The sequence below is a fragment of the Ovis canadensis genome, chromosome X (genome assembly GCF_042477335.2).
Source record: "Ovis canadensis isolate MfBH-ARS-UI-01 breed Bighorn chromosome X, ARS-UI_OviCan_v2, whole genome shotgun sequence".
In the NCBI taxonomy this organism is placed as follows: Eukaryota; Metazoa; Chordata; class Mammalia; order Artiodactyla; family Bovidae; genus Ovis; species Ovis canadensis.
In genome coordinates, this window is record NC_091727.1 from 135342155 (window position 1) to 135357376 (window position 15222).

The window sequence follows — 15222 nt, forward strand, 5'->3', positions numbered from 1 at the left end:
ATAGTGGAATTTTCGTTTGATCACGACACTGGTGAAAGACCTCCGGTATTTGTCATTTGTGCCCTGTCTGTCCCCTTGGTAGTGCCTAGTGTTCAGCCTTTTCCAGTGGAAATAATGGTGAGGGTCTGTGGGTGACTGTAAATCACTGCCACAACCTGACAGCCCTTGAGATCCGCTGCCTTTTTCCCTCACAAACGGCATAGGTCACGGGACCCCAAGCAGTGTTGCCAGGAAAAAGAGGCCTTTTCACCCTCTCCCTTCTGTTACAATTTCATTGTACCATCTATACAAGTCCCTCAGAATAATCCCAGAAGGTAGGGACAAAGTCTGCAGAACTTAGTTCCCAGACATCCAGCTGTCCCCGCCGGGGTGTCATGCTCTAAATATAAACCCTTCAGGCAGCCTCTTTCTTAGAACATTGAAATCTGACACCCCAGCAGGAAGCTCCCTGGGTGAGGGGCCCCTGTGTGGAGGAGGCCCTTTCAGGAGGTGAACCAGGAAGCCCAGAGTGCCTTGCTGGTGAAAAATTCACAAGTCAAGAACATGTCACAACTTTCTGGTCTTCCTTAAACATTTATAGTTCAAACATACCGACATTACAACTCATCTCTCTCTAAACCCCTAACTCATTTGTTTTGCCATCCTCTCCTTCCCCTGTTCTTCTTATCATCCTTTATTTTACTTCTCCAAAGGAAGTGATTTATATTTACGAAGCCTTACTAACAGAACTTGCAGATTTCACTATCATTCTTTTGGCTGCTAAGAACTTAAAAAGTAGCTTTTATTTATCTTGAGTATATACATTAGAAAGAATTGCAGAGCATGTAAAACTTAAGAAATGCAGGTGTCATTGACTTGCCTCTACAATAAGGACTCATTCCACAACTCTTACTTAGCCATGCTTCAGGGACAAAAGATCCGCTCCTACCTCTCCTTGTTAGTTACAAATCTCTCTCCCTTTTGGTATATTTTTCAATTTTTCCAATGTATAACCCCTGACTACCACTCTCCCAGGCTGTCAGATCTTTCCTGTTTGGATCCACTCCCTCTCTTAAACTTCCTAAACCCCATGGGAATGATAACCCTGTCAATTCTCGTGGTCATTTTGATCCACAATTCCTACCAAGGAAGCTGGGGACTGACATATAAAATCTATTTTCCTTCCGTTATACACCCACCAACAAATATTTATTTAAGGGCATGCTATTTGCCTGACATACCATTTGAAAAGCAAAACGGGAAAATCCTTAAGCAATCCCTCAGACAAGTCTTCAAAAGACTATGTGAGTCCACTGTCAAAAAGAACCTCTTGGCTTAAATCAGTATATGGTCATATATGATGCATGATTTATAACGTATTCAAAAACAGAAAAGGATCAGCAGACGGTAACACTGATAGAATTTTGGAGGGTAAGAAAAATAAATGATAGAAGATTGTTATCTTTAAAAGGTGTATTACTTTTTGTATCGTGTTGTTTTTGTGTTGTGTATTAGTTTTGTTTGATTGCAAGCAACAGAAAGCACATCTGTTTAACTTAAACAGTGAGGGCATTTCGAAGACCAGCATCAGCTCTGAGGTGTCAAGGTAGGAGGAACCGATAGATGGTCTCTTCAGGACGCCATAAACTTCCACTGATGTTTGGTTTTTCTATCTTTGCTCAGGTTTAAACTTCAGTAAGAGAGTAAGTATTCAGTCGGTTTGTTTTGGGCACAATGACCACCCTTTTGCTGTGGAAAATGACAGGGCATGTAAAATGTGAAATGCACTTCCTTTCTTTTCCCAGAGAGAACTGTAAACTGTTTCAGAGGTTATTGTTGATTTGCAGGAGCACTTTAACTACTTGGGATATGCATCTTTTGTCCAGCTGTGACTGAGGCGCTGGGGGTCTATCTGCCACAGCATGCTTTAGCTGTCACTGAGCATTAGAGAGGTGCACTTCTGAAATGGTGGTGCACTTCTGAAATGGTGGTGCACAAGGCTGCCTTCTAGGCCAAAGCCCCCTGACTTCCTTGACAGGATTCCACACGGTCGCATCGATAGTACAAAGTCTTGTGCTCAGCCCTTCAGGATCAACACCTGAATTTGTCTGTATAGTGAGAGCAGATGCCTGTATCAAATAAAGACTCTCATTCAGAGAGACATATATAAATCTATATCTGAATGCCCAAACCCACGGATCTCTGCATTTCCTCTGTAAGACGGCCACAGGGAAGCTAAGTTTCACAACGAAATGACAACTGAAAAATTTATCCTGAGAAGTACAACCATCAGGGGTACTAGAGGTTTCTGTTAGTTTTACCAGCCCCTTCTCTCCCCGTTGGCAAGCTACTACTTGGGAAGCCACAACTTCAGAAGGTTGCGTGGTAAGCCTGCAATCAGAGAGCAAGGGCATCGGTGCACTTTAAGAAGTGGCTTTCAGCTAAGAAACTTGAAGTACACTTACATATCATGGGGATGGCTCTGCCAAAGAAAGCTAATTTTTCCACGCATCTCAGCCAAGACTTCCTCTCCTCCAGACAGTGCTTGGGTGGGAACTATCAACACTTGCCTCTGACTCTTCTCTTCATAGACTCCTGTTTGAATAAGCCCCCTCGCTGCACATGATCTTTCTCTAAACACAGAATCATACAGTTGATTTGCTTTCTGCTTACTAACTTTCAGTCATATCCTGTTCATCTTCACCTTACACAGTCTTGTATATCAATTGTATCTCAATAAAAATGGAAGAAAAAATACATTTTAGTCATATCCTAGTACTGTTTTTCAGAAGTTACATTGATATGAATTTCTCTGGAATTTTGCCTGTTCCCAAATTTCCCAGTCTCTTGATTTACTCCCATATTGTCTGTGGATCTTAAACTTTTTAGATTCAGATAACAACCTTATATCTTAACTATCAGGGCATATCACACTGTAGACCCTGTGTCATGACATTATTTCCTTATTTTTCCCACTTTTAAAAGTTCGCTCGTTGGTGACAGGTGACTTGTTGAATTCATCAATACAGTCAGTGAAAAGGTTTCACACTAATTGCTAGATGCTGAGTTCAGCCAGTTTTGACTTGGTCTAACACCTCTAACAACCTCCTCCGTTTAAAAATGCTGTTGTCCATTTGTATTTTTTGTAATGTTCTTTGTATGTCGCTCACTTTGTCAGTGTGCATGCCTCCTATCTGACAGGCATCCGACATACTTGTGATTACCACTCAACCTTTTCTGTGTAGCTGGCTTCTGAGGGCTCCTGTGCCTTGCTAACTGATGAAAGTGAAAGTCTTGTTTAGAAGACTGGCTTAGTTAGAAGATTTATGTATTCTCAGACACTCTGATGAGCTTATTCAGGATTGTGTTATGTGCTAGGCCCCAGAAGACACTAAGATTGCTTTGAGTGAAGTGTGTAACACTCCCTACAAGTGAGAACATGTGGGACTTTTGGAGGCCATCACCCAACATCACTCTCCCACTCTTTTTTTTTTTTTACCAAATGAAAATAGCTTTACAGCCATTTTTTTCCTCCTAAAAAGAATGCAGTCTGGGGGTGGGAAAGGGCAGAACTGAAAGAACAACAACAAAAAATAAAACAGTAAGTAAGGGAAAAACTGCATTCACTCCAGGTCTCCTTTTCTGGTGGCTTTTTCTTTTCAGATCTGGGACTAGATTTCAGAGGAAATGGTAGACATTTATAGCTGGGAGGCAGGGAGGTGGAAGGAGAGGTTACTGTCCCAGGAGTCCAGGGAAGGAAGAGGCAATTTTTCAAAAAGTACAAGTGGCCAGTAACCCCAGGGGAAGATGCTGTCCCTTTCTGGTAATCAGAGGAAGGCAAAGACAACTACAGGGAGATGGGATTAGGAAAGAAAAAAAAGAGTAACAAGGCCTGCCGTGGGGGAGGGAAGGGAGGGGGGCGGGCCCTCTTCTGCCGCACTGCTGGTGGGAGGGGAAATTGGGGACCAGAGTTGGTGGATGACGTAGGTCTCACGTGACCAAGAGCTGACGTGTGCAGAAGTCCTTCTTGTTCTGGTCGTTGTTCCCGTCTGAGTATCAGCTCCCCATTGCCCCGAGGGCCAGCGGGCCTGCAGCAGAGGAAAGAAGGAGGAGGAGAAGGAGATTGTCCCGGATCCGTGCAGGTCAGTGCCTGGGAGAGTCCAGAAGGTGGGGGTGGCTGAGGGTGCAGGGCGGAAACCGTCGCGGATCCTGGGGCGCCTCCGTCGTCTCTTCCACTCGCCGCCGGCTTTCCAAGACGTCTGTCCCGCCCGCAGCCCATTCTGATGCTGCGAAATGGTGAGCAAGGGGGTGTTTGGGAGGAGCTCAGAGATCGGGACATGGGAATCTGGTGGGAACCGAGGCCGTAATCTGGAAAGGGAGCTGTACGCTGGGTGTTGGCCCCCAGTCCTCCAGGACGGTGCCAGAGGGGAAAGGCTGGACATGGGGAGGGGAGGTGCACCGTGATGTGTCAGCAGAACCCCGAGAAGGGTCGAAGGGGTGGAAACCTTTGACAGCCAGGCCTCCGAATTAAGGACAGAGTTTTCTGTTCTGGGGACCGGTCCGTCCACCAAGCACTAGGTCGCGGCAGTTTCCCGTCTTTCTTACTGTGACTGCGTCTTCCTGACCATGGCTCTGTGTCTCGTGGATCCGAGCCTCTCCCGGGTTGCCAGTCTTTCCATAGGTTGCGGCACCACACCAGGCTAAAGAAGAGGAAGGAAATTAACCCCGATCCGTGAAGGTCGATTTGAGGGTAAGACCATCTAGAGACCCTAACGGGGGCGTTGGGAGGATGGGGTGGGGAGAAACCAGAGGTAGCGATAATCTAGGTTAGGTCTGAGTCTGAGTGTGTTTCTCACACTCTTGGGACTGTGGCGAAATGGCGTGCAGTGTGTGTGTGTGCGTGCGCGCGCGTGTGTCGTGGGGGGTGGGGTGGGGGAGAATGACAGAAGGGAAACCTATCAGATAGTTTGTTCGTAATCCTCTTCTCTCAACAGCACTTAGTCCCCATGTTTTCGATCTGTCATCCTGCAGGTCTGCTGTAGCAGGTGGCACCAGTTTAAACGAGGGAGGAAGTTTCCTCGGATCAGTAGAGGTCGGTTTGGGCATGGGGGCTGCCTGGAATGGGGGAGGGGTTGGAAATTGCCCGCGGTTGGACAGGCTCACCCCATGTTATTTCCCCAACAACTCTCCATTTCAGGCTAGAGAAGCGGCAGGCATGTGCATGTTTTGGATGGCAGAGAGAGGTTGTCTTTTCTGTATTTTTTTTCTTAATCTGACAACCTAGATAGGTGAATCAGGAAAGCAACAAATGGAGGAGCAGTCAATCCATCAAGGCTTCAGTTCTCACTGGCTCTGGTCTCTCTGCAGATTGCAAGGGTTGTTGGGCGTGGCACATCTCCAGGGGAGGGAAGAAGGGGCAAACTGCCTGTCTGGAGGAGGTTAGTGCAATGGTGCCACTCCCTGGGAACATCCAAGGTTGGGGTAGCTGAGGCCCCAGCAGAGAGAATGCGCTCCACTGCCTTTATCTAGGCTTGGGGAGGAGGTGGGCTGGGGAGAGTGAAATGAGGGGGAAAGAGTTTGTTAATAATCTACATTTTCTACCAAGAACTCATTTGCTTGTCTCTCTGTACAACTCTCTGCAGAGGACAACTCAAGGAGAAGAGAAACTCAAACCCCGCTTTCTTTCTCCACCCCTAGGTCCACCTCCAGAATCAGTTGCCGTGGCCTTGAAGTGGCTGAAGACAATCATCCTCCACAGGCCTGCACCCAGGCCAGGCCCATAGCCCTCCTCCCCCAGCCTGAGTGACCACTCTGTTCCTTGGTCCCTGATACCATCAGGGACGATTGCATGGGCTACGCCAGGAAAGTAGGCTGGGTGACTGCGGGACTGGTGATTGGGGCTGGCGCCTGCTATTGCATTTATAGACTGACCAGAGGAAGAAAACAGAACAAGGAGAAAATGGCTGAGGGAGGGTCTGGGGATGTGGATGATGTTGGGGATTGTCCTGGGGCCAGGTACAATGACTGGTCTGATGATGATGATGACAACAGTGAGAACAAAGGTATAGTATGGTACCCACCTTGGGCCCGGATTGGGACTGAGGCTGGAACCAGAGCGAGGGCCAGGGCAAGGGCCAGGGCCACCCGGGCTCGTCGAGCTGTCCAGAAAAGGGCTTCCCCCAATTCAGATGATACTATTTTGTCCCCTCAAGAGCTGCAGAAAGTTCTTTGCTTGGTTGAGATGTCTGAAAAGCCTTATATTCTTGAAGCAGCTTTAATTGCTCTGGGTAACAATGCTGCTTATGCATTTAACAGAGATATTATTCGTGATCTGGGTGGTCTCCCAATTGTTGCAAAGATTCTCAATACTCGGGATCCCATAGTGAAGGAAAAGGCTTTAATTGTCCTAAATAACTTGAGTGTGAATGCTGAAAATCAGCGCAGGCTTAAGATATACATGAATCAAGTCTGTGATGACACAATCACTTCTCGATTGAACTCATCTGTGCAGCTGGCAGGTCTAAGATTGCTTACGAACATGACTGTTACTAATGAGTATCAGCACATGCTTGCTAATTCCATTTCAGACTTTTTCCGTTTATTTTCAGCAGGAAATGAAGAAACCAAATTTCAGGTCTTGAAACTCCTTTTGAATTTGGCTGAAAATCCAGCCATGACTAGAGAACTGCTCAGGGCCCAAGTACCATCCTCGCTGGGTTCCCTCTTTAACAAGAAGGAGAACAAAGAGGTGATTCTGAAGCTTCTGGTCATATTCGAGAACATAAACGACAATTTTAAATGGGAGGAAAATGAATCTACTCAGAATCAATTCAGCGAAGGTTCACTTTTTTCCTTTTTGAAAGAATTTCAGGTGTGTGCTGATAAGATTCTGGGGCTAGAAAGTCATCATGATATTTTGGTAAAAGTGAAAGTTGGAAAATTCGTGGCCAAACTGGCTGAGAATATGTTCCCAAAGAGCCAGGAATAAGTTCTTGATTTTGTAGTTTAGAAGCAACACATGTTGTAAACTATTCCTTTTCTCCACCTTGTCTATATGGTAAAGGAATCCTTTCAGCTGCCAGTTTTGAGTAATGAATATCATATTGTATCATCAATGCTGATATTTATCTGAGTTGGTCTGCAGGCCTAAGCTGGATGAATGAATATCACTACCTGTTCTGAAAATGTTTGTTGCTTTTTATCTCACTGCCTAGATTGAAATATTTTTACTATTTCTTCTGCATAAGTGACAGTGAACCAATTCCTCACAAATAAGCTCCCTCCTGTCATTTGCATTGACTGCATTTGTGTATCATCAATGAAGTTGTGTGTTAATGCTGGAAAGAAAAAAAAGAGAAACCATACTTATCTTTCAGTTTATAGTCTAGTTGGAGAGATAAGAAAACATACAAACAAAAAGAAAACAATATCTCAAGCATATACTCTTTGTTAAATACTCGCACTCAGAGCGCAGAGAAAGCAAAGGTTTCTGCAGGATACAGTAGTCAGCTACAGATTTATGGAGGAAGTGTTCATTTCAAATGAATCCTCAGTGGGGTAGGTAGTTAGGGAGTTCCATGTGATGGGAGTGAAGGGGGACTGGTGTGAGAAAGGCATGGAGGTAGGAACTCTTGCTGTGACAGTGAGGAGACTAGTCTGTTTAGAGTGGAAAGTGTGACTGGAAGTAAATAAATTTGGAAAGTTGGCTGAAGCCAGTTTGTGGAGAACTGTTGGAATATTACCTCACCGAACACTGAGAGCCAGTGAATAATTTTGACTAGAAAGAATAATTGGAATTCATATAGAAGTCCCTGTCTCACCTACTGTGCAGTGTCCATGAGAGTATGGCAGAAATGGAGCCTTTCACACCCTGGTGGTAGGAATTCGCTTACACTGGCACAAGGTTTGCAGAGGGCCATTTGGTAATACATATCATTAGCCTTAAAATATGTAATCCCTTTGTCCTAAGGAAATAGTTGAATCATTGGCCAAAGATTGTATGTACAAGGCTGTTTATCCCAGCACTGTGTGAAATAGTAAAAATTGAAAACAAGTTAAACAATGTAGCACACTGGACTGGTTACATAAGTTAAGGAATATTCACATGGTGTAAGATAAATATGTCAATTGCAGTCCATATTGTCAGGGAATGATATTCATCATGCACTGTTAAGTGAGAAAGGTAGGTTAGATAGGAGTCTTCTTAGTATGATTCAGTTTTTCTGAGAATATAAGATATTTAAGTAGACACTAAAAACTCTGGAATTACAGACATCCAAATAGTAACAGTGATTGTCTTTGGGTGGAAGGATAGTATAATTTTTACCTTTTTACTTTTTATTCATCTATATGTTCTTATTAACCTAAAACAAATACTGATTTTTCAGAAGTTTTTGAAAAAGGAAAGTGTTGGGAATGGAGCAGGTGATTGATTGGAGCACGAACTGAGTAGAAAAAGTATTTACATTAAACATAAGATGGGTTGAAGTTTTCTCTCTGAAATAATAGACGAGTGCTAAAGATGGGGCTCGCTGAAAGAATTAAATGAAGTAATATATGTGAAATACTTAGAATTTTCTGGCACATAGCAATTAATTAAGAAAATTGAGCACACTTAGTTCCTTAGAATTCAGTGTCAATAGTTGTTCTGGTTGACCTTTGTGTTGCTGGGGGCATTCTGCCATGTGTCAGCATCATTTAATAAATAATAACAACAATAAAAGTTAGCATTTATTAAGTGACTACTGTGTAGAGTGATGTCATTCCTGCAAGGCAACTGTTAACAATAGTTTCTCAAAGAAATAGGCTTTTCTTTTTACTGCGTACTCAAGATGTTTTAGCAGACATGATCTCACCTGCCCTTACAATGTATTGTTGGTCAGTTTGGGGGTGTTATCCTACTTTATACATGAGGCCAGGAAAGGGTAAAATCTCTGTTCAGTTATGATCTGGTTTTAGCCCCAGGCTTCCATATACTTACTCAAATGTTGCCTACAATAGACAAAAGGACCAAGGACTGATCAGCTTGAAGTTGTTGGGTATGATGACTCTATTGAATCATGCTGGGGCTCCTTTGACATCAGTTTTAAGGGTGGAATGAGGGTAAAGGAATTAAAATTTTTTCTTGCTCTATTATTAGGTAGAAAACAGGATTTGGGAGGGAAAGCCTTATCCATTTAAAATAAACTAACTTTGAGATACCTGTGTGACATCTAGATGGATATACCCTAATGTCATTTGAGTCTATTGATGTGGTGCTCAGAAAAGACCAGGCTGCAGATATAGATTTGGGGGCCACCAGAGAAGAAATGATAACTAAGGACATGGGAGCGGATGTGATCCCCAGAGAGAAGGTGCAGAATGTAAGAGCAGAAAGCAGCATAAAGAACTGGAGAAGGGATTGTGGCAGCTGGGGAAAGAAGCATCAAATTCCAACTGTGGATACCCTTCCAGACACTATCTCAGTATACCTATATAGTCTACATCAAATTGGATGATACTGTAGATGAACTTTCAGAACCTGATTTAAATTTTGTCTACTTTTCTTCTAAAATGTACTCATTGGAGATACTTGAGAAAATAGAGGCAATAAGAACAAACTTGTTCCCTCACCCAGATCTGTATCGTGAACATCTAAAAAAATTCTGATCAAGCCACATTGAACTGGGGTGCTGAGTGACTTTTTGACCTGGGGTGGCAATGAGATGAACTTGGGCAATAAAAAGCCACCCTGCAGCAGGGGCACAGGCCTGACCAGTGTCCATCTGCTGCGCAGGTCTCTTTTCTCATCCTCTCCTCCCTTCCCATTCTCCTTCCCTTTCCCTCTTTCACACTTCTCTCTGATTTCCTCCTCTGAGAGACCATTGACAATAGTCTCTTTGTGCTTCTGTGTCTTTTGGGGGTGATCGTTTCATTTCCATGACACCAGGTCATGCACCAATGGGCATTTGATGCAGAATGATAATTGTCGTTGCTGTGGTAACAAGATGACCCTGGGTACGTATGGCTGGATGCCAAGACTTTTCGGACGGTTGTTTACAGAGACTGAGAAAGCACCGGTCTTAGTGCATTGCATGAATCTTGATGTCCCATGCCTGGTATTATTTGGAACTGAATCACCCGGACTTTGGGAAGTGCTGTGTGAGACAGATGTATGACTGCCTGGTCCAGGGAAGACACAGGGCCGGCCCAGCCACACTCTGATGTCCTGATGCTTTCACATCCGAGGTTGCCACTCAAACATTTTGGGAAGGGCACCCTACTAGTATAGTAGCCGTGATTGTGGCAGGTCATGGGGGCAGGGGGGAGCCAGTGACCTTTCTTTAGAAAGCATGGCAGTTTCTTGGAAACTGAGGAAATTAGAAACTCAAGGATATTCTGCTATTTTGTTTTTATCTACTGATTTTAGGAATTTAAGTGGGTCTATTCCAGGCAAATGTGTTCAAAGGTGATTTTACAAAGATGGAGTATAGTTCTGTTATAAATTGTCACCCAAAGCATAGTATTTAAGGCTCAGGAAACTGGTTTTCTATTTTTAAATTCATATTTTACTTGCCTTATTTCAAAAGAGATTCTAAGTGTAGATTTAGCAAATTGATATGGTTCAGGGAAATTTTGTGTTTATGCCTCTGTTTGGTTAATTTCTCTGCTCTATTCCCTTGAGAGTGGGTTTTTGAAGAATGATTATGACTATTTTCAATGCTAACATTTTACATTCCTTCTTCATCATATCCCAGACTGAAGATTTTTTCCCTTTATTTCTCTGTTCAAACTGTGGCTCTTCTTGCCTTTAAACCAGAACTATCACGCTGCCATCTCCGGGTACAGAAGACTAGGCTATTGACCCCTGATGTGAGGTATCAAGCAGGATAACACCTCTTTGCTTTCAGATATATATATCTCCATGCCTTTCCCTCTCCACTGTGTCCTTCTCAGGCCTTGTTAAGGGCTTGGGCATTGTTGGGTTTGGGGATAAGCCTGAGGGGAGGGAGGGAATGGGAAAGAAGCCTTATTGGAGGGGTAGCTTCATTCTAACAGGTTCATGTCAAAGGAATTTGATCCAGCACTGACAGTGGGCTAAGTGTAACTCTTTGACCCTTGTTGACCATTTACATTTTAAAAAGTGAAAGAATAAGTGTATTACAAGCATCTTTGGGTATTAGAACATTTCCAAGTTTGCACACGGACATAACATATTATTAAATTGGGTGGATTTTCTTTTTTGAAAATAAAAAAAAGAATGACAGTCTGTTACTCTAAGAAATGTAATTACCAAGTAGAACAGATTTTTAGTGTTGGCTGCTCAGAACATTCTGTCCCTAACATTCTGTACATCAGGAACCACATTATCATCAGAAGGTTGTTTATTTAGTGCTTAGGGAATTGGGGCGAGCTGACTTAGCTCAATGTTGGTGCTGTCAACGTAGAAGAACCTGATGCACCCATGTCGATTATGGGGGTTGACTTGTGTGTGAAATCAAATACTTGTATTCAAGAGCTAGAGCATGTTTCTCTCTGTACACAATTAGAAATTTTGTCTGCCCAGATGACCCTTAGCCAGAGGTGGATTATCAGTTGATGGTAGTTTTATGACTGTTAAGATATATTATCAATTAGTTTGCATACAGGATTTGAGAAATGTATATTTTACAACAGGAGAAAACTGTAGTATTTGTAATGGATTCCCTCATACATATTAATATCTCGCTGTTCTGAACCTTTCTTATGAGTAATGATAACGTGTTGTTGATTTTTTGGAAACCAAGGTAAAATAAATTGTTACCTCTTTAGTTTTTTTCCCATTTCTACTTCAGTTTTCTGTTTGCTAAAATGTGGTTTAACTATAATCTTGCTAAATTTTGTGGCTTTCTTTCAATAAGCTGTAATGAAAATTCTGACATAATGAAATGGATCAATAAAAGAAAACTTCTGATTTTTACAGTCTTCCATCATTTAAAATGAATTAAGTGGATTATCTTGTTGATATTAGAAAAGATGGAATCTAGGCAAGACCAAATAAAACAGACAACTATTTTCTAAATCTTAAATCCATTTAAACTGACTTGGAGAATAATTCTTTGTAATCACTTAGTATTTAAGATCATCAATTTTCACCTCTTGTTATGCTGATCTGTGTAATCTATAGCCAAAAATTGAAAGTATTAAATCGCACCATGTTGCTTATAAAAATTACTTAAATTCTGATTGATTTTCTTCTGATATAAAAGTTAAACCTTTATGTTATGAATGTCATAATTCGTGAATGTCTATAAATACAAGTCACACATATGTGTCTAGGTGGAAATGACTGTATTTGGGGAAATAAGAAGATATTAGTAACACTCTGGAATTGCTTTTCAGTTATTTTTAAATTACGAATAGAAGTCCCAGATAAATGCATGTAAGAATTAAAGATTTTAAAATTAAAAAAATAAAAAACTAAAATTAAAAAAAAAAAGAAGTCCCAGATACATTTATTTAACTTAGAAAGTGGAAAAATTAGTATCTGGGAAAGAAGACCATATTATAGCCTCTGCATTGATGGACAGGATTATGCATCCACCTGGGCATTTGACTGCCTCTCTGAGACAGATTTCGGAGTTAGCACTCTGAGAGATTATTTTTCATAGTGAACTGTTTTAGTCTTCTTTATTATATTTTCTTAAACCATAGAAGCTCTTTATGCTTATTAACAACGCAAACAGATAAAATCTAAATTAAAACATAAAACTGCCCTCTTCTCACCCATTTTTACAGTTACCTACTGTTAATATGTTTCTGCATGGGCTGAACTATGCTGTGCTAAGTTGCTTCAGTTGTGTCCGACTCTTTGCGACCCTATGGACTGTACCCCGCCAGGCTTCTCTGTTCATAGCATTTTCCAGGCAAGAATATTGGAGTGGATTGCCATGCCCCTCTCCAGGGGATCTTCCTGACCCAGTGTATGAACCTCCATCTCAGATCTCTTGCATTGACAGGCGGGTTCTTTACCACTAGCATCACTACATATTTAAACATAAATGATAACACATATTCATATTTTTATCACAAAATGAGGTCACTGTCCATATATGGTTCTGTTCTGCAACATTTCACCTAAAATCATGTGTATATTTCCATGCATATCCTACCTCATTCCCTTTTGTTCATGGTAGTCATATCATTCAGCCTTTCCCTTCATGGCTCCTAAGTTTCTGGGCATGCTGAGGCAAGCTTTTACTCCCCGAAGAGTTTACAATAATTTTTAATATTTTATTTGAGCTTTTAAAAATAACTTTGTGTGTGTGTTTAATTCTTGTATATAGTTTTATGTGTGGTATGAAGTAGAGACATAATTTTACTTCTTTTTCCCAGCCCTAGACATTGACTATGCCATCCACTTTTTGGCAGACCTTTTTAGACATCATTAGTTATAGGTTATCTACCTAATGTTATTCTTCTCTATAAATGGAAACATTATTCCTCTTTCTGCTATCCTCCTGGTACGATGCACTAGAGACTTTTGGTGAAGTCCTATATTACAGAACCTCTTTATTAAAGATGGAGTGAATTATATTGGGTTGTCATACTAGTAATTAGTTTTTATGGGTCTATTATGAAATAGAGAAAAAATATAAGAAGTTTAAAACACCAAAGGATAAGTACAGTGCACTATGGGCTATGAAAATGCTACAATTTGTAAATGGTAGTCTAGCAGGTGACTTACATTAGTGTGACAACACTTCACTCAAAGCATGACAAGGAATGAGCTAATTGGTGTATCTGAGAATTTGAAAATCTGCTAGGTAACTCAGTCTTCCAAGCAGAAGAGTTATTATATATTGTCACATATGCCTTGGGACCAAAGATAAGAAACTGATCTTTTTGAAACATGGAATGAACTGTTAGATCTAGAGGGCTTGAGCACTGTGAATTAAGACATTTTGGAGGACACTTACAAGATAAAGTAATATTCTTTTTTAAAAAAATATAAATTTATTTTAATTGGAGGTTAATTACTTTACAATATTGTATTGGTTTTGCCATACATCAACATGAATCCACCACAGGTATACAAATATTCTTATCAGAAAACTGGAAGGGGTACAGATTTAAATTTGTAAAAGACACTTGTGCACAAATAGATAATATAATTAAAAAGTGTACAATGACACGCTGATACTGGAGACAGTTGGTTGCAGTAGCAATTGATTAAAAGATTCTATGAATGAGTTTGATATTCAATACTCCTTTCACTAGTAATATATATCCTTTTAAGCAAAAGAAATAAGAAAATGTTGGCGTATGGTCTCAATAGTGCAATACTTCCTAAAAACTTGCTAGAATAGAAGGAAGCTATTGATTTTTTTGTGTTTATCTTTGCCTCTCCACCTCTTCTATTTTGCTTACTGACTTCATGATCTTTAAATAGTACTTGTGTTTTAAACAAATACAGTCATGTCAATTGTAAACAGAAATTCGTTTTAACTTTTCCCAATTTTACACTAATGATTTATATTCTTATTGCAATAAATTGAATCACCAGAAATATTATTGAATGAAAACAGAGATTGTGGATGATCTCGACTTGTTCCTGGTTTTAGTGGAAATGACTTTGGCATTTAATGGTTAAATGAGGATTGCTGTTAGCTGTTGGTAAAAAGCACTTTCAATATTTAAGCCATTCCCTTCTATTCTTGTTGGTATCCATTAGGAGTAGCTGCTGAGTTTTTTCTATCCTACTTGGTCATAGTAGAGCTTTTTCTTGCCAAACTTTTTGGGTTCTGTTTGTTTATAAATTTTATATTTTGTTAGTATTTTATTTTTTATATTATTAATATTTTTATAGTTGCCTTTTATGTACTATCTTTAGCAAATTTTGATCTTAAGTTTGCCAACTTTATAAAATTCATTAGTTAACTTTCCATTTTTTTCCTATTTTCTGATAGAGTTTAAATGATATTGATCTTTGTAGTAAGTGTTAGTTGCTCAGTCATGTCCAACTCTTTGAGACCCCATAGACTGTAGCCTCTGTCCGTGGAATTCTCCAAGCAAGGATGCTGGAGTGTGTAGCCATTTCCTTCTCCAGTGGATGTTTACAACTGAGGGATCGAACCCAGGTCTCCCCCTTCCAGGCAGATTCTTTACCATCTGAGCTATCAGGGAAGCCCAATATTAGTCTTATCTCTTCTTTAAAGGTAATACAGAACTGAATTGCAAAACCATTTGATCCTGGTTCCTTTTTTAGTGGTAGGTCTACAATCA

At 40.9% G+C, this 15222-nt stretch overlaps 1 protein-coding gene across 4 annotated transcripts; it reads left to right on the forward strand.

The window, feature by feature from the left end:
• The first annotated feature begins 3923 nt into the window (after window positions 1–3923).
• ARMCX3 (armadillo repeat containing X-linked 3) lies at window positions 3924–8720 on the forward strand. 4 transcript variants are annotated; one of them, XM_070291035.1, is made up of 5 exons: window positions 3924–4121; window positions 4650–4729; window positions 5011–5071; window positions 5347–5417; window positions 5677–8720. In XM_070291035.1, the coding sequence occupies exon 5, from the start codon at window positions 5828–5830 to the stop codon at window positions 6965–6967; it is 1140 nt and encodes a 379-aa protein (XP_070147136.1). In that variant the 5' UTR covers window positions 3924–4121; window positions 4650–4729; window positions 5011–5071; window positions 5347–5417; window positions 5677–5827; the 3' UTR covers window positions 6968–8720. The 4 variants fall into 4 exon arrangements, with proteins under 4 accessions (XP_070147136.1, XP_070147135.1, XP_070147138.1 ...); XM_070291037.1 differs by having other exon boundaries at window positions 3963–4275; XM_070291034.1 differs by lacking the exon at window positions 5347–5417 and having other exon boundaries at window positions 3937–4121.
• Window positions 8721–15222: the final 6502 nt, after the last annotated feature.